Here is a 24790-nt window from a genome sequence, read left to right as displayed (position 1 = left end):
GTTTTGATTTTGATGACCTATCCTCAGAATAGGTAATCAGTAAGTTGATCAGCGGGATCCACCAATCATTGAAGAGGGCCACTGTCCTCGGGTGAGCACTATGGCCTCTTCTTAGGCGATACGATGTCACACTATACAATGTACGGTGCTCTGTCTGGTATGGACTGAAGTCACAGGGGCACTCACCGAAGCTCTGCTTCAATCAGCTGATTAGTGGGGATCCTGAACGGCAGATACCTGATGGTCAACTGTTAATGACCTATCCTGTCGATATGCCATCAATGGTTTACTCCTGAAAAACCCCTTTTAAGGGAAACCCTAAACCTAAGTTGATCAACCTTAACATCAGCACTTAGTCGAGAAACAAGAGTGCTTCAGTCTTGTCTTTGTATTCTCTGCCTTACCCCACTTTTCTAATTAAATTGATGATCCCTGTAAACTGTAATAGAAATAGAGTTAGAAGTGGGATTTGCACTCAACAGCTGTAGAAATCCGTTATACAAGACATACAAGTTATCAAAGCAATGCTCCATTGAATTATATTCTAATACTTTCTCATATTAACATGTACAATTCTTTATCCCAGGTGCCTCCTGCAGTGCTCTGTCTGGCAGGACTGGATGTTTTCTCTCGGATACATTAATCCCAAGAACTCTGAAGAACAGAAGATCACAGAGATGGTCTACAACATATTCAGGATACTGCTGTATCACGCCATCAAATATGAATGGGGAGGCTGGAGAGTCTGGGTGGACACTCTCTCCATAGCTCATTCCAAGGTGTGTTTTGTCTTCAGGAGTCCCTTGAATTCTTCTCGAGCCCCATGCTCTTTTACATATTCATTTGGTGCCACCTTGTGGCCTCCGAGTTCAGCTGCTGATGTCCGTACATGGTCGACTGAGGAGAATTTGCTGCTTAATCTTATAACTAGGCTTCATGTAATAGATATATAAATATTACATTTTAGGACAACCATAGGGTTAATAGGGAATACAAATTATCAGGTATAATATATTGGTTTATTAACCAACAAGGTTAATTATTTAATGGTGTTACATAAATAAGCTTACAGTATATACATTTACAGATTGAGTCAAAGTAAAGGCCACTTGGAATATCTTCGGAACAAAAAGAGATACAAGTAGGAAACTCTTTAGAACACTTAGATGGGTGGGGTGAAACTTTTTTGACACTATGTTGGTGCCTGTCAGCCATGTTTGTGGGGGCTGTCTTGGATTCATCCCAAGCAACTTCAATGGAAAGGGGTGATGAAATACATGGTTTAAGGGTAGAATTTAATCATAAATTGATAAATGCTGTCATGCCTCTAGTAGCGAATGCGGTGCTAGCTGTTTTCACAAGGAGTTCACAGAAATCACCCGGAGGCTGGTACTGGAGCATGGTGTAATTCAAGTTCTCGGTTTGTCCTGGACACTTAACACTTTTTGAACTTTTGAATCAATTTCCTCACACTTCGTGCACTCACTGGCTGTCTTCCTGGATGTTTTTGATTGAAAGCTTGGCCACTTCACGTGAACTTCTGTTACCAGACATCAGGATGACCTCAATTCAGTCCTAGATTTTTAATGGCATCCTATGGTACCTGAAAAGCCATATCACATAATTTAACATAACTTTATTAATATTCAACATGACATAATCCATAATTTGATAACGGTTGCAGGTATTGAAAGAGTGACTCCGCCTAGCAATTTCTGATGAATGTCTTTCCTTAAATCATGTATAAGATGCCTCTTTTTCCATTGAAGTTTCTTGGGTTAAATCCAAGATTGCTGTCCCCAAGATGGCCGTCAGGCTCGACCATAATGCCATGAAGTTTTCTCCCACCCATTTAGGTGTTCTATAAAATTTCCTACTTGTATTTCTTTTAATTCAGAAAATATTCCGGCTGGCCCTGACGTTTGAATCAGCCTATATAGAATGATGGTATTAAGAGAAAAGAAGCTAAATGTAATTTGTTCGCCCTCTAGAGCTCATATAGGTGAACATAGTTTGTGCATATTACTTTGTGGGGGAAGAGAGAAATAAAAAGTCTGCAGGGACCAATTCTTGGCAAACATAATAGGAGCATTGATTGGGCACCTGGGAGCACCCAAGGACATTAGATTTTGGTTAGGTCCTAGTCAGATTTGAACCCAGAACCCATATTGTCCATGTTTTACCCTCTTGCCCATGCAGAGTGGCAATAACTAGGCCTTCAATGAGTGGCAATCATTTATGCAGGTCTTTTAATAATGAGGTACTGCAATGCAGAGTCCTCCTGAAACCCAATACTGACTTAAGAAAGCTTTACATAGCTTAAACAAATGCTCTTTTGTGTTGCAACAGTATACCTTGAATAACGGCTACATTTGGATGTCTGGTGTTTTGGAAACCTATTTATCGACTGGTTGTGCGATGCATAGCAAGTGTATGTATTAAAGCAGTTTGGTTGATTGTAGGCTAGGTTAATAGATGTATTGATGAACTTGAATCCCTTGTCCATGAGAACAGCATTTGACATGAGAGAATATTCATCAAATAGGGACTTATCTGCAGTTGCTTTAAAGGGAATGTGTCTTCAGAAAATAATATCCTTTTTGTAGAAATCAGGTTTTTATGTTAAAGGGGTTGTCCAATTGCACACTACTTGATGGCCTATGCTCAAGATATGCTATCAGTAGAAAAAAGATTAGGGTCTGTCACCTGGGACCTCCACTGATCAGCTGTTCTCTGGGTTGACACGCTCAGTTCTTAAGCCCCATTTACACAGAGCGATTGTGGTTTGAATGAACTACTGAACAACCTTTTTGTATACAAACGCTGAGCATTTTGACTTGAAGATAATCGTTTGAAATCCTCTCCATTTCTTTTATTACCTAAGTAAATTCTGTATATGTTTGCTCAGGTGGGCATGTGTTTATGTGAGGAATCTCTGGCTGGCAGGTTTTTGATTAGTGTGAAGATAAGCCATTGTATTCTGCTGTATGAGTAAACAAGTAGTTATTGTGTTTAACAAGACAAACCATCACCGCTCCCCTCAAGTCCTTTAGTCTTTCAAAGGACTGAAAGATTGTCATTTATTCCAGGCAAAAAGCAAACCAACTAACAACCTTTTTTTATGCAAGCTGAAACTCAGCAATAAATGATGAGTGAACAAATAGTGCACAACAGCTTTGCATTTACATGTAACGATTATTGCGCAAATTTGTTTAAATGAATTTTAAGCAATAATTCTTGCGTGTAAACGGGCCTTTACTGTAGTGGCCTGGATTGGTTATTACCGGCCATAACTGCATTGAATTGAATAGCCTGTAATTCAAATTCTGTCCACTGCAGTGAGAACTGAGTTGTCCGCTTTCTGTTGAAATCAACTAGGTGCACAGAGCACAGCGTCCCACAGAACTGCTAATTGAAAGAGCTCCCAGGCGACAGACCACCACCAATCTACTATTGATGACCTATCCTGGCGATAAGCCATCAATAGTTTAGAACTGGGCAACCCCTTTAAATATATATTTTTCAGATTTTTTTTTTTTTAATTTTCGATGTCCCACTCTATATTAAACACTTAGTGACGAAGCCTGTTTGCGCCTTAGTGACGTAGCTAAATTTTGGAAATCTGACTTTAACATAGAATAACTCTATAAAGGTTTTGCATATCCAAGTGATTCTGACATTTCTTCGCCACATATTGTACTTCATTTAGGTGGTAAAAATAGACCAATAGAATCTGTGTATATTTATTAAAAGTGCCAATATTAGGAACATTTTGGAAAAAATGTTATTTCACATTTTCAACTGAAATCTCTCAAATATGTGCAAACATACTGTACAAATTTTTGCTAAGATATATATTTCCATCTGTTTACTTTATTCTGGAAGCACATTTGAAAAGCTGTTTGTTTTTGTTTTCCGGCACCAAGCTAAGATTGCAAAGGCTCATAGGTGTCAGAATGATAGATACCACCACAAATGACCCCATTTTAAAAACTACACCCCTTAATGTATTCACTGAGGGGTATCATGAGTATTTTGACTCCACAGTTTTTTTCAGGAGTTAATGCAATTTAGAGGAGAAAAAAATAAAATATATTTTTGCAAATATGTCATTTTAAAGACACATTTTTTTCCATAATGCACATGAAAATGAGGATTTACACCCCAAAATGGATACCCCTGTTTGTTCTGTGTTCAGAAACATACCCATTGTGGCCCTAATTTTCTGTTTATGAAAGGATGAGCTGGTGGCTTTCAGAACAGACATTTTGCTTGAAGGTGATTCAGGCCCCATTGCCCACTTGTAGAGCCAAAACGATGTAGAATCCCAACAAATGACCCCATTTTGAAAATTAGACCTCTAAAAGAAATCATCCAGGGGTGTACTGTGTATTTTGACCCCACAGTTTTTGAATGAATCTAAGCAAAGCAGAAGTAAAAAAATTATAATTTTCTTTTTTCTGGCAATGATGTAATTTTAAAAACAGTTATTTTTGTACAGCACATATATGAATGGAGACTTTCACTCCAAAATGGATCCCCCAGTTTATCCTCTATTCAGAAACATACCCATTGTGGCCCTAATCTTATGTCCGTATGCGCAATGGGGTTCAAACCGAAAGGAGCATTTAAGTGACTTTTACGTGACCGCCATTATCCGTTGGATAATGACGATCATGGGCCCAGTGACATCTCCTGCTTCCCAGCTACCTTCAGTAGCCGGGAACCAGGAGATTTCAAATGTCGTGCGACGATCTGGTCTTCTGTGCTTGCGTCGCTATTTTTTCTTTGGCATGCATGCAAAGAAGACGGCTGAATGTCCTATTTGGGCCAGATCGTTGTGGGACATCACGAAGGACGGGGGTGAGTAGTTTCAGCTGCCCTCCAATCCATGAGGGCAGCTGAAACTCTAACTTTTTTTCACTTTTTATTTACTTCAATCCGATCACATGATCCATGACAGCTCCAGGTAGTCGGCTACCTCCAGGAGCCGACAGCATGGAGCTGTCACATTCTTAGCCCACGTGGCTTTAATCCTCAAGGACGTAAAAACATGCTTCCCCTGAGAATTAAAGCCAATTTAGCTAGGATGTAAAAAGGCAATAGGGCCTTCACTGAGGGGTTAAAAAAAATCTTAAATCTTAAAATCCTGCGGTTTTCACTCTGACCACTAAGCCTAATAGACTGACACTTCCTGCTCGGTAGAGAGAACTTTTCAGCAGTTGTCTCATGATCACAAGCAGGATTATAATGAGTGCTAACGCCTATATATAGATAGCATAGGTCCACTATTCACAGTAAATGATGGTCACAGCTCACCTTCTCCCTCTCATTGCCCATTGATCTCTGCATAAGTCACAGAGCATGCACACAACACTGCCATAGAAGTCAGCTCCTGTCCATGATGTCTATGGCCCATGAGTTCCGCTGTAAAGCATCTCTCTTAATGCTGTTAATAGTGGCTCAGTCAAGATTAGAATATGTTTCTCTATCTGGAATTGATTACTAACAAAAAATATACGGTAAGTGATACATTCTCTTTAATTCCCTTGTTTTAGGGTTACCTTTGCCTAGCACATTTACTCTATGAAAGCTTGCATAGGATACCACTGCATGACATATAATATGTATCTCTCCATACGGCTGCATGAGTTTCTGTGGGTTAATTATGGTTTTGTAATTTATACAGTATCTGCTGAATTAAGTTTTTTTACACACTTTTACCTAATCTTCGACCAAAGAAATTATTTCTGTGGCAAAAAGATAAGGTATTTTTGCTGTAGATAAACTGGAATAGTTGAGATCTACAAGGTAAAATGAAAACGGTAGATTTGATACGGACATGGATGATTGCTTTGAAGTTTGTTGCAGATTTGCATATGCAATGAATGCTGGGAGAGACTTGATTGATAGGTGCAAGAACATCTTGTGATTGCTGGTACATGTCTTCATGCTAATATATTCGGTGATGAGGCTTCACCATGGCTACGTGTGTAACGGTGTCTGCAGTAATACATATTTAAAGAAAGTGCCATGTTACTAGATCCAAACAGAATTCTCGTATCTGGGGCCCACGTTCTTATAGAAGGGGTTTCTGTTTTCGCCATCGTCTAACTTTGCCTTTAAAACCGTCATATTTGTTGCTCATGTAATTGCAGGGATAATGAGTTTAATTTGTTTATCCCTGCCCTGAAAACGAAGAGAGACATGAACAATATTCTATTACGATGGCAGGAAGCAATTAATTCAAAGTGCATAATGGCAGAATGTTTCGGACAAAAGTTCCCAAACTGCTCTCATCTTGTAATTATCTATATTTAGTCTTTGAAGCCGCTCTACACAGACAGTATGGGCCTACCAGGGCTCCTTTGTGTTTTCTTCAACCACTGCAAGAAAATTCATTGCTTTACAGATCAAAGTCCAAATTTGATCTCTTTAAACGTTGCAAGTGATTTTTATTATTAATTGCGGTAAGAAGTAGAATAAAGTAAATGGGTGCAACCAACTTCCAAGCCGCGGACAGGGTCATCCCACGAGGTGTCTAGTTCTAATTAAAAATGATTGCGCTTTATCTTGTCCTTTTTTTGTTCCTTTTTATATTTATGGCGATTGTCTTTTTATTTTTAGACTTTGTTTCCAGCTTAAATGCAATTTTTCTTAGTATTCTCTTTCTCATTCTCTTTTATTCATGTACTGTATGTTAGGAGTTTGCAAATTTGGAAGGCCCTTCACAAAAAGCAACTTAAACTTGGTAGCACTTGTAGTGGTGTACGGTATGTCAGCCAATAATATAAAGTCATTAATGGTAGAGTTTTTAAAAGAGCTACCACATTTATCTCAATGAACAGATTTCACGTTGTTAAGAGAATACCCTAAGTAATTGGAAAGTGCTTATGTAAGGTGCATGTACGTAAGGCCATACAAAAGTTGAAGTGGTCCATAGTATAGAGCTGTGTATCGAAACATGACCGAACTGGTTATTTGACAAATAATACCGTCAGGGTGCTTTAAGGCCTGTGGCACATGACCGCAAGCGCATTGGATAGTTTTGCGCACATTCCGTTAGGTTTTTACTGTACTTTTAAGTACTTAACGCAGTATAAATGAATGGTAGAGTCTTGTGAGACTTCACAGGGAGAAACTAGGAGACATTACTATCTGTGCCAGTATCCCTTTATACACAAAAGGATGTACTTGTTCAATATAGTATGGTCACCCCCACATTACACTGATACATAAGCACAGAGATGGTGGTCATATTGCTGCCATATAGGTTGTTGCTGTGAAAGGGTTCCCATCCCACCAAGAATTCAACACTATTTATGTGCATGTACAGTGAGTACATTATGCTATACGTTATAAAATTAAGTGCAAGTTTAAACTAATTGTTTTTTCCTTCTTAAGGTTACCTATGAGGCACATAAGGAATACTTGGCTAAAATGTATGAAGAGTACCAGAGACAAGAAGAAGAGAACATCAAGAAGGGCAAGAAAGGGAATGTCAGCACCATATCTGGACTTTCATCTCAAGCAGTAGCTGTCAAAGGTGGATTAGAAATTCGAGAAATTGATGACCTCTCCCAAAGCCAGAGTCCAGAAAGTGAGACGGATTATCCCGTCAATTCGGATGCTAGAGATCTTCTTATAGCAACTAAAATTTCTGATGATACAATCTCCAACACTGATAGACCGTCTGGTGGTGTCCGGGTAGAGGTTCATGACCTATTGGTGGACATCAAAGCCGAAAAGGTTGAAGCTACCGAGGTAAAATTGGATGACTTGGATCTGTCTCCTGAGACGCTTGTCAGCGGAGAAAATGGTGCTCTTGTTGAAGTAGAGTCATTACTGGATAACGTCTACAGTGCGGCTGTTGAAAAACTCCAAAACAATGTTCATGACAGTGTTGGTATTATTAAGGAAACTGAAGAAAAAGATGGCCCTTTGATCACCTTAGCTGATGAGAAAGACCAAACCACTTCTAACAATACCTCATTTCTTTTTGATAAAATGACACATTCAGATGAGAAACTGTTGCCCGAACTGACTAGTGGTAACCACATAACCATCGGTAACGTCCAGGATGCTCATGTTCATCTTGGTGTGAATGACGACCTTGGCTTGTTGGCCCACATGACGAGCAGTGTTGACCTCACTTGTGCATCAGCTGTGATCGGGGACAAAGATTTTAAAATCCATACCACGGCTGATAGCTTGGGTAGCATTTCTGATAGAGAGTTGGCTTCATCGTCAAAAAATCTAGAATATGCTCAGATGGCCAACGCAAATTTAGAAATTGAATCTTCTGGTAACAAATCCATAGTCAATATAGATGCTGGTAGTACTGTGTCCGATACTGAGAGGTCTGACGATGGTCGGGAACTTGGGAAGGAGATCAAAAAAATACAGACGACTACAACCACAACACAGGTATGTTATAGTAATGTTACTGCTTTCTGTATTCGACATTGCGTCCATCTGGAGCTAGATATATTGTCCGTGGCATGTGTTCCATAATTCTCAGTGATGTGAAATGATACACTTTCATAAATGCCACAGTCCTGTATCTGCCTCAGCATCGTCCTGGTGTGAGGGATGATCACATTAACCTTTCGCACAAACTTATTCTATCCTGCTCGCGATATAAGAATACTTCCACATTAGTTATTCCCGTGAATGCTCCTATGGCTTTGGGCACATATTCATGACAACCTCTTTGTATACTCTAGTGCATAATCTAAGCAAATAATTTCACACACTGCTGCTCTATTTGCTCGGCGTGTCATTCGGTTAATCTCCATGAATAACACGAGAAGCAAATCAAGGATATCTATTGCTGGAAAGTATCTGAAGATTTCAAGTTAGTGTTTACTATATCTGTTCTTGTTCAAGTTGCTGATCTTCTGCTTTTACGTTTTTCTGCTTCTGCTGTACGTTCAACAATAACGCTTTCATTCAGATTATTCCTAATCTTAGAAGATAACCTGAAGATCTAACAAGTTTTATCACACAGTAGACGGAGGAGTCCTGTGTTTAGTTATTTTATTATAGACTGCCACGGGCATATACATACATGAGTATCGTTTGCAGGACCTACAGTATTCATTGGCAATACAATGGATTCTCTGATAGCCGTTTACACGGCCTGAAAGTTGGGCACAAACGTTCGATTCTTAGGCCAAGTAAATGTGCCAGTGATCAACTGACGAAGAAGCCAACAGGCTGTGCAGCTGACCAATGATAGTATGGGGATAAGTGATTGTATCAACAGATCATATGCCCATGTGGAATATAATGAAGGAGTGCTAACCCACCTACTTGTTGCATGGACGCATGATTTTTTGTGTAGAAGGACCCTGATATTGTTCATAGATTTACATCTAGGTCCTACATGTACAACCATGAGTTAAAGTGATCTTCGATTTTTAGGACAAAATTCTGTTCCGGTACAGGAGGGGGAAGTAGGGTATATTATCTGCAGTTGTTCTTCTTTACCTTCCTTCCAATCCTGGGCATTGCTGTCTGATTGGGCAATTCTGATCACATGAGTAGCTCTGGTCCATCAGAGAGCAGGTATAGTGCAATAGTAGTCTAACGCTACCAATGAACTGTGGGATTAGGTAGTTTTAAAGAATGTGTTGCATGTTTTGAATGGCCCAAAACGGTGCTTGGACCAGTGGATTGTTGGGATGGAAGAGAGGAATAACTGCAGGCAGTACACACCGCTCCCCCTTCGGTTTGGGACAGAATTTTGTCCTGAAAATGGAGGGTTGATTTAAGGCCCTCTGCAGAACCTGATGATTGGGCATAAGTGTTTATCAATACTTTTGTTTGCCATGTGAACATGCCCCTGATCAGCAGGATGCAAGCAAATGCTTGTTGGCTCATTTTGTTTTTATGCCGACTTGAAAGCTCCAATCACCGGTCAGCAGTGCATCCTCCCTTGTAAACAGGGTAATGTGCTGGTGAATATGAGAATAAACCATCATAGTAACAATTGTTTGTCCCCATGCCCTCTGTACAAAATTGAGCCATATTACGGCCGTGTGCACAGGACTTTGCAAGCAGTAGCTCCTTAATGATTGACTTTTCATTAAGATATGCTCTCTATATGTAAATGGTAGGGATCAAACCACTGGGGTAGCCATATCATGAGAACAAAGGGCCAGAGGCAGCTGCATGGAGTCTTGTTGCCCTTTTGACTTTTTCAAGAAATTTTCATTAATGTCTTGTAATATGTAAGCTGCTCATACACATTAGATAATAGTCTGTCAAACTACAGATTTCAGCAGGATCAGCCAACGATCTTATGCAAGTCTTCCAACTCTTCCTTTATGGCAAGTGATAAGCTGCTTAGGAAGTTATGTGGCAGCGATTTATCCCCCTCTTCCCATTGAAATAAGTACATTATCCTGCCCAAAGTATTTGGACTCCCTTATCAGTAGAACGGATCATGTTTTATTAGCAGGTCACGTGTCCTGAACCATGCTGCGTCAGATGCAGACCCTTAGAGAGGTCAGCCATAGTTTGTTTAGCTCTGTTTTGCTTACCAGGCCTTGTAGAGTTTACATATGGCATCATTGTTGGTCGTCACATTAGTGGATTATCCGTTTCTGCTAAAACTCAGGTTGCCAGATCAACTCTTGTGATGAGGTGGAGGAGAGAGGTACGTACCATGCCTAAGCTTACAGCCGGACAACCCAAAATTTTAAAGGGGTTCTTGGCGTTATTGCTTTTTTAAATATAGTTTTGGGCTCCACCCTGTGAGAGTAATAGACTCACCGTGGCGCCCCGTAAATCTAATATAGAAGCCCCGAGGCATGTTTCTGGAAAAGTCACTAATGATGCCCCTGTCCAGCCTCCTATTGGCTGCATCGGTCACGTGGGTAAACAATCCTACGTGACCGCTGCCTCCGATGTAGACAGAAGATCGGAGGCGGGGTGGCAGCGTACAGCAGGAGGTGAGTATGTATGTTTTTATTTTTTCAACTTGTATTTGTCCCCAGCAACGTTTTTTTTGGGGGGTGGGGACCCCCTTTAACCAAAAGGGACAAAAAGCAGCTGAGAGGGATTGTTCATAGAGCTCACTTTTCCACTATCAAGGATCAAACTTAGAATCTGCAAGCGAGTGGAAACCAAGACAGTGTTGGCACTAGGATGGGTACCACAGAGTAGTGGATGCCATCATGAGTCATGCTCGGATATCCACATACTTTTGGTAGGATAGTGCATGCGGGCTGAGCGGACCTGATGCGTTTATAGTGACCGCCCATGTATGGCTGACTTTTGCTGCCCCTGCTTTCTGGATTGCATATTATTCTTTATAACGCAGATTTTGTAAGTGCCGGGTCATTGATCCCAGGATGAAAAACTTGTCATTAAAATCTAAAAAACAGTTTACGCTGCCAAGTTTGTCAGATGTGATGAGAACACTGGAGTGGGCTGAAAATGCCTATAATAATATAGGTTTGATACAGTAGGCAGAACCCAATGTTCAAAATAATGCAGCAATAAAAAGATTGTTTTCAGTCTTTTGTAGCATTTATGTAATTTGTCCATCAGTGAGCGGCGAGCCGAAGTCCGGAGCCTCTTGTAGCTTTTCACAAAACTGAAGAGCGACACCGGTTGCCAGGTAACGGATTACATTTCATCTCCTAACGACTACCCTTCTACTGATGGAGAATTACAAGTATGTCCTGCAATGCATTAGTTATCGACATCTGCCTCCCAAAATGTGCTCCTCGCTGCAGAACACCCTTACCTGGGGCCTGCACCACCATATATTCATTAGCACTAGCTCTATCTACTATATCATATAGGAGTATATGAAATATTTGAGTTTCCATTTGCAATTGGAGAAGCATGCAATATTTTTGTAGCATCCCTGCCGTTCCATGTTGCATCTCGCCAGTGCAATATCAAGGTCCATGTTTTCATTCTGCTAGTGCTAGAAGTCATACTACTTTGTGTCCCTTACAGGTTTCCATACTAATCATGAAAATTATTCCCTATTCCATTGTCGGTAAAACTCTGTTAGCATTTAATTTTCTTCTTTAATTTCGTGACCTCCATCAGTATAAAAAGTGTATGTCATAGGCTACCAAATTTGCATTGACAAACTATATAGGATTGAGCAACAGGCAAAACTTTCCTGTACAGTAGGGGAGAAGTGTTACTGTACCTGCGTATTCTTGCGCCAAGTTCACAAGGGGTCTATGGACAGACTTGACATACAGTTGTATCAAAAAATGAACTCTCTGGTATAACCTGGATTTCTGCATAGATTACTAATAAAATCTAGACTGATTGTTCTACAAGTCACAGTTATATACAGAGAAAATCTAACTAAACTGGTAAAACAGAAACCAGTTTACTGTTTATGCCTCTTATTGAGCACATTGAGTAAACCATCCACAGTGTGGGGGCAAAAATGTAAGTGAAGTCTTGAATTGTAATAACTTGTAGATTAGCCTTTAGCAGCAACCCCCTTCACCAAATGTTTCCTGTAGATGCAAATAAGATTTGCACAGCATTGAAGAAGAATTTCGTCCTGCAAATGTATGTGTTCATCAGTATTTCTGGGATGCCTTGTATGCATAGCCCTCTCCAGATCACACCACAACATCTTTAATAGGGTTAACATCAGGACTGTGACTTGGCCATCCCACAGCGCAAATCCTCTCTTTCAGTCATTCTTTAGTTGAATTACTTTAGGTCATTATCTTATTGCATCACCCAACGTCTCTTTAGCTGGAGGTCCTGGACTGTTACCTTTACATTCTCCGGTAAAATGTTTAATAATTGTTTCTTTATTAACTGCTGTTTAGGAAATTATAACAAAACTTGAACAGACAGGGCCAAGTCTTCAATACAAGACTTGGGGAAATTAAGACATTCATAACTATACGATATGCGTGAAATGCGCACATAGATTCCAGAATATACAAAAATAGGTAAACATTAGAGATGAGCGAGCATACTCACTAAGGACAATTACTCGAGCGAGTATTGTCCTTAGCGAGTACCTGCCTGCTCGGAAAAAAAGATTCGGCTGCCGGCGGGGGGCGGCAGGGGGGAACCGAGGGGAGATCTCTCTCTCCCGCTCTCTCCCGCCGGCACCCGAATCTTTTCTTCCGAGCGGGCAGGTACTCGCTAAGGACAATACTCGCTCGAGTAATTGTCCTTAGTGAGTATGCTCACTCATCTCTAGTAAACATAACAATTAATAAGCATTCATTACTTCGCAATCAAGATTTAAGAAAGGAAGTCAAGGCTTGAACATAACTATAGTGTTGTACATTGCTGCAATATCTGAAAGGAAAAAAGGAAGAAATATCTGAGACTCGAATCACCATTATAGCTCCAGTATCCGACCCAGGCTAAAAACAAACAAAAAAAAACCCCCAAACAAATATATTTTATTTCTCTTCCTCAACATCAACATTAAAGGGGTTGTCTCGCACCGAAACGGGTTTTTTTTCTTTCAATAGGCCCCCCGTTCGGCGCGAGACAAACCCAAAGGATGGGTTAAAAAAAAAGATATATTACTTACCCGAATCCCCGCTCTGCGACGACTTCTTTCTTCCTTCTCCAAGATGGCCGCCGGGATCTTCACCCACGATGCACCGCGGGTCTTCTCCCATGGTGCACCGTGGGCTCTGTGCGGTCCATTGCCGATTCCAGCCTCCTGATTGGCTGGAATCGGCACACGTGACGGGGCGGAGCTACGATGACGACGCGGGACCAGCTCTCCGGCACGAGCGGCCCCATTCACAAGGTAGAAGACCGGACTGCGCAAGCGCGTCTAAAAACACCAGAAGACAGCGAATTTAGACGGATCCACTTGCTGCCGCGAGACAACCCCTTTAAACCATTATGAAGGGTTCTTGGTAATATATACTGTCCAAGCTACTTAAGAGGCTTCCCAGAACCATGATGGAGATACCTGTGGGAATAAAGTTCCTCTTGATAAGTAAGACTGACTGAATTTACAACTTCATTAACGGAAGGGGACATTCAGAGACTTCCATTTCTTGGCAATTGCCAAATAGGATGGAAGGAAAATGTTGGAAATAACCACAGAATAGTGCAAACGAAGTCTAATTATGCATAAAAAAGTGCTAGTGCTAGATCGGGAGCGGTTTATCAAGTACATTAAATAAAAAATTACATTAGATGAGGAGCTGCCAACTAGGCATGACCACCATAAATGAAAAGAAGTTCACTTAAAGGGGTTGTCTCGCGGCAGCAAGTGGGGTTATACACTTCTGTATGGCCATATTAATGCACTTTGTAATATACATCGTGCATTAATTATGAGCCATACAGAAGTTATTCACTTACCTGCTCCGTTGCTAGCGTCCCCGTCGCCATGGATCCGTCTAAATTCGCTGTCTTCTGGCGTTTTTAGATGCGCTTGCGCAGTCCGGTCTTCTCCCTGGTGAATGGGGCCGCTCGTGCCGGAGAGCTGGTCCTCGTAGCTCCGCCCTGTCACGTGTGCCGATTCCAGCCAATCAGGAGGCTGGAATTGGCAATGGACCGCACAGAGCCCACGGTGCATCGTGGGTGAAGATCCCGGCGGCCATCTTGGTAAAGGAAGAAAGAAGTCGCCGCAGCGCGGGGATTCGGGTAAGTAATAAACTTTTTTTTTTTTAAACCCATCCCTTGGGTTTGTCTCGCGCCGAATGGGGGGCCTATTGAATTAAAAAAAAAACGTTTCGGCGTGAGACAACCCCTTTAAGGCTGAATCCCCGCCAAGAGGTCTCTGAAAAAGATGAACTCATTTTAGCGGAGTAAATACCAGCGCATAAATATTTTAACAAGGACTTTCACAAGACCGCTCTATTATCTATTCCAATGTGGATATATATTTTTGAACAGCAGAAACGTCCTTCATGATGTCCTTCTATGAACACCATTCTCGTTCAGTGTTTTCTACTAGTACACACATCTACAGAGGTTTTTTCAGTTTTTAGAGTCTTAAGCTGTTGCCCTTGGGCTATTGCTTGCCTCTTGTCAGGATTGGGTGTTGTACTCTTGGAGGAATGCTAACAGAATGCTGCAAGAGAGAATAGCAATAGTCCTGAATTTCTTCATCTGTAGAAATGTAACTATCTTTAGCAATGCTTTTGTAGCTTTTTCTAGCTTCATGCGTCTCTGTAACACGTCTTCTGAAAGTTGTTTATATCAAGGCATGGTTTACACTAGCCAGCCTTACGTTAGAACAGATTTGTCAGTAACAAGGCATTATGTGTCTTTATTTAATGAGCAAAGCACCTGTGACACCTTCACTTTCAATCTCCTCTCCTTAGCTGTAACACCTTTTGCCAATTAGCTATTAGAAGACATTAAAGCACAGGTTTACGTTTCCTCCTTGCACAGTAGATGTTTACTCATTGTGCTCAATAAAAGGCATGGACTGTATAACTGTGCTATTAGTTACATTGTATTAGTCTAGAATTATGAGTTAAATAAATCATTAAGGCCACCTGCACACAGGTGGATTTGCATCGCGGAACCCATAGCAGTTTTTATCGAGCGCTGGCTCTGATTGGTCCATCCAGTGCTGGCTCTGATTGGCTGAGCCACAGCGCTTGAAAGCCAATCACAGCTGGTGCTTCGTGGAGGCGGGGATTTTCAACCTCCAAACCAGGAAGCACTAAGGGAAAACTTCAAGCAAGTCTGACGGAGCTTCAGTGGAGACGTGCAGAGAGCTGACACCGATTGTTGGGTGATATATTCTTTTTTTTCTTTCTATGGAGCTAGGGGTTATTTTTAGGGTAGTGCTTATATTTCAAGCCCCCCTACACCTACCACTCCTGAAAATCCCGGAAAAGAGTGCTACAAAGTCGCGCAACCTGGTAGTGCTAAGTGCGACTTTGTAGCGACACAAAATCTCGATATCGCTGGGAGAAAACACAGCAATATCGATGTTGCCCATGTGAAATAGGCCTTAAAGGGGTTGTCCAGCGAAAGCAAGTGGGGTTATACATTTCTGTATGGCCATATTAATGCACTTTGTAATATACATTGTGCATTAATTATGAGCCATACAGAAGTTATTCACTTACCTGTTCCGTTGCTGGCGTCCCCGTCTCCATGGTGCCGTCTAATTTCAGCGTCTAATCGCCCGATTAGACGCGCTTGCGCAGTCCGGTCTTCTCCCTGCTGAATGGGGCCGCTCGTGCCGGAGAGCTGGTCCTCGTAGCTCCGCCCCGTCACGTGTGCCGATTCCAGCCAATCAGGAGGCTGGAATCGGCAATGGAGCGCACAGAGCCCACGGTGCACCATGGGAGAAGACCCGCGGTGCATCGTGGGTGAAGATCCCGGCGGCTATCTTACTAAGGTAAGTAAGAAGTCGCGGGAGCGCGGGGATTCGGGTAAGTACTGGACGGTTTTTTTTTTTACCCCTGCATCGGGTTTGTCTCGCGCCGAACGGGGGGGGCTATTGAAAAAAAAAAAAACCCGTTTCGGCGCGGGACAATCCCTTTAAAGGGATTTCCATTCTTGCTTAGATATGCCATCATCACATGCCGATTGTGAATTTGACTGCAGTAACTCTCCAGCAATTGCATAGAATAAAGTTGCCACACAACTCCTTTTTTGATTTTTTTTTTTTTTTTTTCATTTGCACAGCGCCACTTCAGGGTAAAGTATCTCTTTGTATAGAAAAAGCATGATATATCTCAAGTCTTTCATTCTTATATGGCTATAGGTTAATCCAGCCCTGTATTAATAGCTTCACATTGGAAAGAGTCGCACTAAGCCATCCCAACTGATCCATTCAAATTGGGTGTAATTGGGATCAAGAAGAACATGGCGATCACATAAATGTGTGCATACCCATTACCAAGGCTTTCTAGATGGCATCACAGACACTATGATATCTGACTTGGGGTCTGAAGGCGAAGTTGTCTCCTTCCAAAACCTGTAACCTTTCCTAAGCCAAATGCACTGAATAGACGGTGTTTTGCAATACGAAGTTGAGTGAGGATTTGCTAAAAATTGGGGAAAAAATGTAAATTCACTCATGACATATTTGCTACTCAGAATTACACGTTGTACCTGCCAGAAAAGTTCACACGGAGGGTACAAGAATGATGGGGATGTTGTCTGATTGTCCTCCTCAGCATTCAAATACTAGATGGAGGAGCTGCTGCCATCAGCACTGAGAGACAATGAAGAGAAGGGTTTCTGTGCTGATGGAAAGGGTTAAGCCAGAAAATCATTGCCTCGCTTCATGGGAAATAAGTTGCTTTTTCTGTATTGTCTGATCCACGGCAAAGAACCTGCATCGCACAATTGAAGGGAAAATACTAGATAACTGCAATTTTTTTTTAAATTTTTAAATCAGGCGTTTAATACAGATATGTTAATAAATGTTGTACATTTTTGGGTGACTATCCACGTTTTAAAAAAAATCTTGAAATTCTTAATTTCTCATACTGGTAACTATAGTAGTTCCAATAAGCTGATATCCCCTGTTTTCTGCAGCTCGCTTGCCAGCTTTGCAGTGTAGACTGAGACCATCTCAGCAGAGCAGAGGGGCAAAGGGTGCTTTTAAAGGGTTGTCCTTAAGAAATTAAAATTTGACAGAAAGCAGGTGATGTCAAAAATGAACAAAATTGCTAATAATGGAAGAAAACGGGCCCAATGTATAACTTATAAAGAAAATCCAATGAATGAGGTGCTGTAGGGCAATGCATCAAGCGCATCAGGGAGTCAAACTCCGAAAAGTGTGTGCTACTTGGGCTTGCTCATAGGTGTCATGTGTAATGGATCCCACAATCACATATATGCATATAATGAATCACAGAACCCATAGTCCAATGTTTGTGTTACTTTTGTATCTCGTGGTTTTCAAGGCTTTTTCACCATGAAGAGCTTCAAATCTTGCACGGCAAGAAGAGCTAGTGACAAGACAGGAGAGCTGAGCAAGGAGGCACGTCAGCTATAGTAGCAACATTTCGGGAGACCTCCCCCTTCTTCAGGCATGCCTGATCATGCACCCACCACCCTTTTATACAATGATCACACCCCATCTGTTAAAAACAATAAATATACAAATATGACTAAATACAATTCCTAAATATGTCACTGAGGCCGGTTTTACATCTGCACTTGAACCCCCGGTCAGAGGTTCCATCACAGATCTGGCTCAAAATGCCGGAAGAAAAAGCGCTGCAAGCACAATCTTCGAAGGGCGACAGCACTTGATCGTCGGAGCGAGTGAGTATAAGAAATATATCGCCCGGCTCCCTGTCGTATCCCCAAACGGTACCATAACTTAGTTTATAGTGGGGTTGTGACTGATTGCCTTTAAGAAGGAGATTGATGTATTGCTGGAGGATGCAGTAAAAATGGGGGTAAAGCCACTTCCACATGGGCAATGCAATATCGACGCAAAAAAACGGAGCAATATCGCATCGGTGTTGTGTCCGATATCGCTACGTTATCGCGATTTGTTGTCGCTACAAAGTCACGAGACTTTGTAGCACTATATGCGAAGATTTTTGGGGGGTGGAGATTGAAATATAAGCCCTATCCCAAAAATAAGCCCCAGCTGCCTAAAAAAATCAAAAGAAAAGAAATACATAGAGACGCTGTCCGGCTCCAGCACACGTCTCCCAAAGCTTCCTGGCACTTGATTGAAGTTTTCCGGCATAGCTTCCTGGCCAGGCTTTTAAAAAACCCTGCCTCCAGGAAGCTTTACCCCAACGGCGCTCAGCCAATCAGGAAGGACTGGCAGAAGACTAAAGACAACTGCCGGAGGTGAAGATTAGACACGCGTAGGAGATGACAGCACCTCTTAGGTGATGTGTTGTGTTTTTTTTATGCAGCTAGGGCTTTTACTGTAGGATTTCCTACTGCAAAAGTTACATCCCACCGCACGAAAACCGCATTTTCATGCAATGCAACAGAAAGGCTCCACAGGGAAACATGGGCGACAAAACATCAAAAATCATGGCTGTAAAGAGCATGCTGTGATTTTGTATTCTCGCAATGCCACAGGCTACAAAACATCGCTCATGTGGAAGAACCCATAGGAAAGCATGGGCCTCACATACAAGCTATTTGTAGCACTGTCACTCCGCAACAAAATCATGCGGTAAAGTTGCCCGTGTGTAAGCGACCTTATAGTGAAGTGTGTGAGGAGAGTGTTATTAACCCTTTCCAATCCAATTTGTATCCTGGTTTTCCTAGGGGGCTTACTCTTTTTCTGCTGTTATACAACAGCGCTATATGCTGGCTAAAGCCAGTACTGCATGAGGTGACACATTGGATAGGCTCCAACAGCAGAGAGGCTGGCAATATATAGTAAGAGAACCCTGACGGACGTCTTCCAACATCGGAGCTGTACAGCCTTAAATCATAATGTCTTTAGACATCAGACAGTGGATTGGAAAGGGTTAAAATGAATATCCTAGGGTGCCTATATTTTGTTACCAAAACTATATAAGCACGTGAAGTGTCCCCGGAACATCCTAGTGTGTCCAGGAAGTATTCTTTGCTGCATCCTTTTGCAATTTATGTTGATTCATTTTTACAAATAGGCACTCAGCTACCCAGGGGCTTCACAGATACCGCTATGTTTCTGGATAGTATGGATTCTGTGGATTTGTCCAATGTGTTTTGTCACACTTCAAATTCAAAGTTTATACACAAATATTTCTGGCAATGAAGTTATACAGATAGTCCGTAAAAAAAAAAGTGTGAAAAAGTAATCATTTTGTTCAACTTATTCTAGCATTATTGGAGATGATCCATGAGAAGTATTTTCGGTGTGGCGCTACACACTATTTACAGCTATTAGGCTGTTCAATGAGGTCCCCAGTGGCCCCCCAGTTTGGCTAATATTTTGATGTGGTGTTTTGAAGAACCGAGCATACTGCAATTGAATAACCCTGGTCTGCGCCGTAATTCTTGCGCATAAGGGTCTAGTTCTCTTGGAGTTTCTCCTATTTGAACCATCTCGTCATGCGCTAAGCGCTATATTGTAATCACAGAGGGGCGAATTTTTGTTAGGAAGAGGTTCTCTACCTAAAATACTCTGCGGGGGGCATTATACTTACAGGCGCCCTACAGCAGATAGAGCCTTCCTCCTACCTCCTATGTGATACAAATAAAAAATAGAGGACATAACATTAGTAGTCCTTTATCAATATTGATTTTTCTAGCCTCCATAAGTTTCCTGAGATAAGGAAGAGGCGACCTTTGTGTTTTTGTGTGGTTGTTTTGTTCGTCCATGCGATACGCATGTGTGTGAGCCCATTCATGTTTTTAAGTTAAATTTCCATTAAAGTATATACATTTTAGTCTATAACTGTGATAAGGTGTTTTGAAGAAAAGTTAGTTATTAACTCTCTGTATGGTAATCTAATCAAAACTTGGTGGAGATATGGGAACAATGGGCTTATAATATAATATTCATCTTACATTATATTATAATCTCAGATTATAGAAAGGGACAAGTAATGAACTTCTTGAGTTGTGGAATGTTTGAACCAATGCCATAAATGACGTTTTCTAGTGAGGTTCATGCGATATAAATTCACTATGGGATTGTAGAGGTTGGGAGATTATATGCTAATAATTTCGATTACTCTGTATTCTAAAGAATCTGATGGGATTAATTTATCACACTATTGATGGCTATCGTGCTCCACAGACATTTAGGGGATATCACAGGGCCAGACGTATCTGTACTGAGGCTGATGAAGATTTGAAATGGATGGAAAAGAGGATTGACAAATTTGTAAAGAGGGAATATCCAGAGGAAGAGGTCAGAGTAATTGGTTTGAAAGCCTTTCTATGACGCGGTCAGGATTGAGGATGAAGAAGAGAAATAGTGTTGCTTTCCTTTCAAAGTATGACCACCATTCTTGTATGATTAACGAGTACTGGGAAATATTAAAAACTGTATGGCTATTTGTTCCAGGACGTTCCTAGATTTATTCATAAGAAAAGAAAGTCCCTAGCTAATTCCCAGGTGTGGGCTGATAAAGGCCCTGTGAAAAGGTCTAGGCAGATATTTTTAACCCTTTAAAAAAAATTGCTGAAAATTTGGAAAAATTCACAATTTCCACACTTTTGAGTTCTTCTTGTAAGACCGTCAAACACCTCAACATAGTTAATAATTAGCATTTACTATAGGCCTACTTTATATTGTAATCATATTTAAGTGATATACTTTTTGGAGTCCTAAAAATAACATTTCAAAAGCTTTTTTTTTTGTCACTAATGTCACTACAGGGGTTGCTTTTCCCTGTAACTGGAGCTCCTATAGATGCCCAGCTACAGTGGGAAAGTGTCAAATAATAAAAAAAAACAACATGTGAATGTCTCCCAGAGGTCTTGTATAGTCGCTACAAGTGCCCTGTAATCCCAAACCATACATATTATGTATCAAAACATCCAAAACAAAATGAGAAACCCGTTCCCATGCTTTATTTTAGCATAAATATGCTTATTTTAAAAAAATAACTAGAAATATTTTAAAAAATATTATTTTTTTAGCTTTTAACCCCAAGAAAAAAAAGAAAACGGGAAAAAAAAGCCAGTGAAAAAGATATTAAAAGTAGCCCTATATGTCAGGGAAAAAAATGCAGCAAAAATAATTTTGATAGCTAAAGGAAAAAAAATAGGGCAGTAAAACCACCACATGGGTAAAGGGGTTAAGGACCAATTCAGTTTTGAGATGTTTTTTTTAAGAGCCCATATATCAGAAACCCCCATGGATCTCTCTATTTTAAAAACTGCCCCCCTCAAAGTATTTAAAAAGGCACTTAGGAAGTTTATTAACCCGTTAGATGTTACACAGGAATGAAAGAAAAATGCATCCGAAATTAGAACAGCGCCATTTATTTATTTATTTTGCAGATTTTCAATTTAAAACCATTTGTTCTATAAGAGAGCAGAGGAACAAAACTAAAGATTTATTACCCAGGTTCTGTAGTTTTTATGTGGACATAGACTGCTGGGCTCGGAAGGGGAGGAGCGCAATTTTGGCTTTTGAAATGCAGATTGTGCTGAAATAATTTTCAGATGCCGTGTTGTGTTTGTAGCTCCTCGGGGATCGGTGCATTTGAAACCCTCAAAAACTGACCCTATTTTAGAAACCGGTCAGGGAATTCATCAAAGAGTATAGTGAGCGCTTTGACCCCACAGGTGGTAATCACAAATTTTCCAGTAGTATGTATGTTTAGCCCCAGATTTTAAATTTTTCCCAGGGCCAAGAGCAGAAAAAGCTTACCACCGTGTTTTTTTTCTTACGCTGATAGATACGCTGACTAACTGCATATTGCACTATGCTGACTGACCACAGGATGGGTGACTACAGGACAGAGAGACGGGGGTGGGAACATAGCAGGAATGTACTTTTTAATAATGTTTTTGCACTGCTAAGATCAGACGCTACGTTAAATGCACTGACCTGACTAACACTACACCGACACACTGATCACACTTTACCGGCTACACTAATATACTCACAGCTCACATGTGAAAGGTCCTTTCACTTCCCATAGCCAGGGTGTTGTCTATATGTCTATATGATATCCATGTGGCAAGGCATACGTTGGACGGGACTCGTCGGTCAGTAAAAGATTAAATGAGCATCGATCTGCTATGAAATTACATTCCCCGAGACTGCTAACCAGGAGAAAATGGAAGATGATGTTGGCAAGGTTTATGGTGACACAGGGGTAGGAGACTCTACTTTGAAATGGGACATAAGGTTTTCGATCTGAAATGGATGGTATTGGAGGAAAAACAGGAGCTAATGCTGCCAGACAAATACATTCCTTCAAAAAGAATCTATTTGGATTATTAATTCGGATACACTGGTCCCAAAAGGGTTAAATGAAATCCGCAACACTGGTATATTTTTATGAGCCTAATTAATTCCATAATCATTGTATTCTGAAGATTTCCACTTTTGCTGTATTTAGGGTCAAGTCCTTATTCTTGTATATTTCTAAATTGTGTTTATTCATATTTACTGTTTTTAACTGATGAGATGGGATTATCGTATAAAAGGGTGGTGGGTGCATAACGAGGCATGCTTGAGGAAAGGGGGGGTTCCCCAAAAGGCTGCTACTATAGCTGACGTGCCTCCTCACTTAACTCTCCTGTCTGGTTGCTACCTCTGCTTGCTTTGCATGATTTGAAACACTGTCTACTACAAGTACACAAGGCATTTTTCAACATTAAGCATGTATGCCTTGAAAACCATGAGATAAATTACATTTTTTTTTTAATATAGGCAACACGCTATAGAACTATAATATTGGACAAGAAAGATGAGCAAGTGTGTATATAAAAACTTCAGAGCACCAAATATAGCCAAGAAAGAATTGGTTTGTCTTCACATCTGCGTTGGAACCTCCCGTCGGAGGCTTAGTCGCAGATCTGGCACAAAATACCGGAAGAAACAGCGTTGCATGCAGCCTTTTTTTTCTCCTAGTAAAATGCTGGGGAGCTGAGGGAAAATCGAACGGACCCTATTATAGCCAATGGGGTTCGTTTGGCACTGTTCTGTTCCGTCATGAGATGGATCCGTTCGACCAGAGGATTCCCCATTCATGCTCCTTGAACGAGCAGGAAAACGTAATTGCTGCCACAGATGTGAAAGCAGCCTTAAGCCCCATTTACACGCTACAATTATTTCTCAAATTTCTTTCAAGCGATGGCTTTTGAGCAAAAATCGTTGCGTTAAATTCTTCCAGCTTTCACAGTTTGGCTGAACGATGATTTTTAGGTGAGCATAAAATCCATTGTTCAGCCGGAGAGAGATAACAGGGACTGCGCGCGGTTTTCTCCATGGAAGCAGCTGATTACATTGTATTCATCTGAAAGCCCGCAGCAGCCTGTGCGAAGACCATGCAGCTGAGTGCAAAGTCCAGACCACATGCTGGGATTTGTAAACAGCTGCTGGGGGCTCATTTACATGCAAATGAAGCAGCTAAAGTGCTAGTGGGCATTAGTGCCCATTAGTTCTTTATGCAAAATGATTGCTAGAACTGTCAATCTTTCAATCGTTTGAAAGATTGTCTTTGCATGTAAATGAGCCTTTACTCTTAGACATATATGAATTTATAAACAAACAAGAACTTAGAGAAGTGCAAGTGATATTGCTGAAGGACCATGTGATCACATATTGCCCCAGAGTCCTAGAGTATGTGGGAAAAACATGTCCTAAGGTTAGATACATTCAAAGGTAGGGGGAGAAGTGCCCATGTGTTTCACCAACTCCAAAAGAATGGGCTTCCTCTGAGGTTGCCTGCTCTTGTATCCCACCTGTGCCAACGAACAACAAGCTGCACATTTGGATATGTTAGTTGGAGCATCGGCAATGTATTCGGCTACAGTTTACTTAACTCTGCACTTCCTGTTCATCCATACACCAGATTAGTACATATGGACAGAGGCGGTGCAGTTGGGACAGCCCTTTTCAGAAACCAAAAGCCATTTTTTTCTAACAGCATTTGATTAATTTATTTGCATAATTGGTAGAGATGAATGAATTTGTGCAGTCACTGTGACGTTTTGCTGGCAGGAATCTTTCTATTATCGGGACATACATAACGCAGCACAGACCAAAATGGGGATCTGCATTTTCTTCTCCATTGTCTCATGGGAGTAAAATCCAGTTGGTGAATTTTCATGGGTTTGCTCATCGCCACTAATTGGCAGGATGTAAAATCGCCCATGTGCATTTTAACTCATTTCTCAATTTAAGTATGCAAATTGGATATGGTACAACGCTTCAAGGGTGCCACCTATTAGGAAGAAG

The 24790-nt window shown here is 41.0% G+C and overlaps 1 protein-coding gene across 3 annotated transcripts in view; it reads left to right on the top strand.

Annotated features, from left to right (window-relative positions):
* NBEA (neurobeachin) overlaps nucleotides 1–24790 on the top strand; it is a 673719-nt gene that overhangs the window by 277397 nt on the left and 371532 nt on the right. For all 3 annotated transcript variants that reach the window (XM_066582838.1, XM_066582846.1, XM_066582830.1), the window contains exons 21-22: nucleotides 587–779; nucleotides 7405–8427. In XM_066582838.1, coding sequence (XP_066438935.1) covers nucleotides 587–779; nucleotides 7405–8427 — 1216 coding nt within the window. The remainder of the gene's footprint in view (nucleotides 1–586; nucleotides 780–7404; nucleotides 8428–24790) is intronic.

Source organism: Eleutherodactylus coqui, chromosome 1, assembly GCF_035609145.1.
Source record: "Eleutherodactylus coqui strain aEleCoq1 chromosome 1, aEleCoq1.hap1, whole genome shotgun sequence".
Lineage (NCBI taxonomy): Eukaryota > Metazoa > Chordata > Amphibia > Anura > Eleutherodactylidae > Eleutherodactylus > Eleutherodactylus coqui.
The sequence above is the reverse complement of the archived record's forward strand: the minus strand, read 5'-3'. Positions and strand labels throughout refer to the sequence as shown.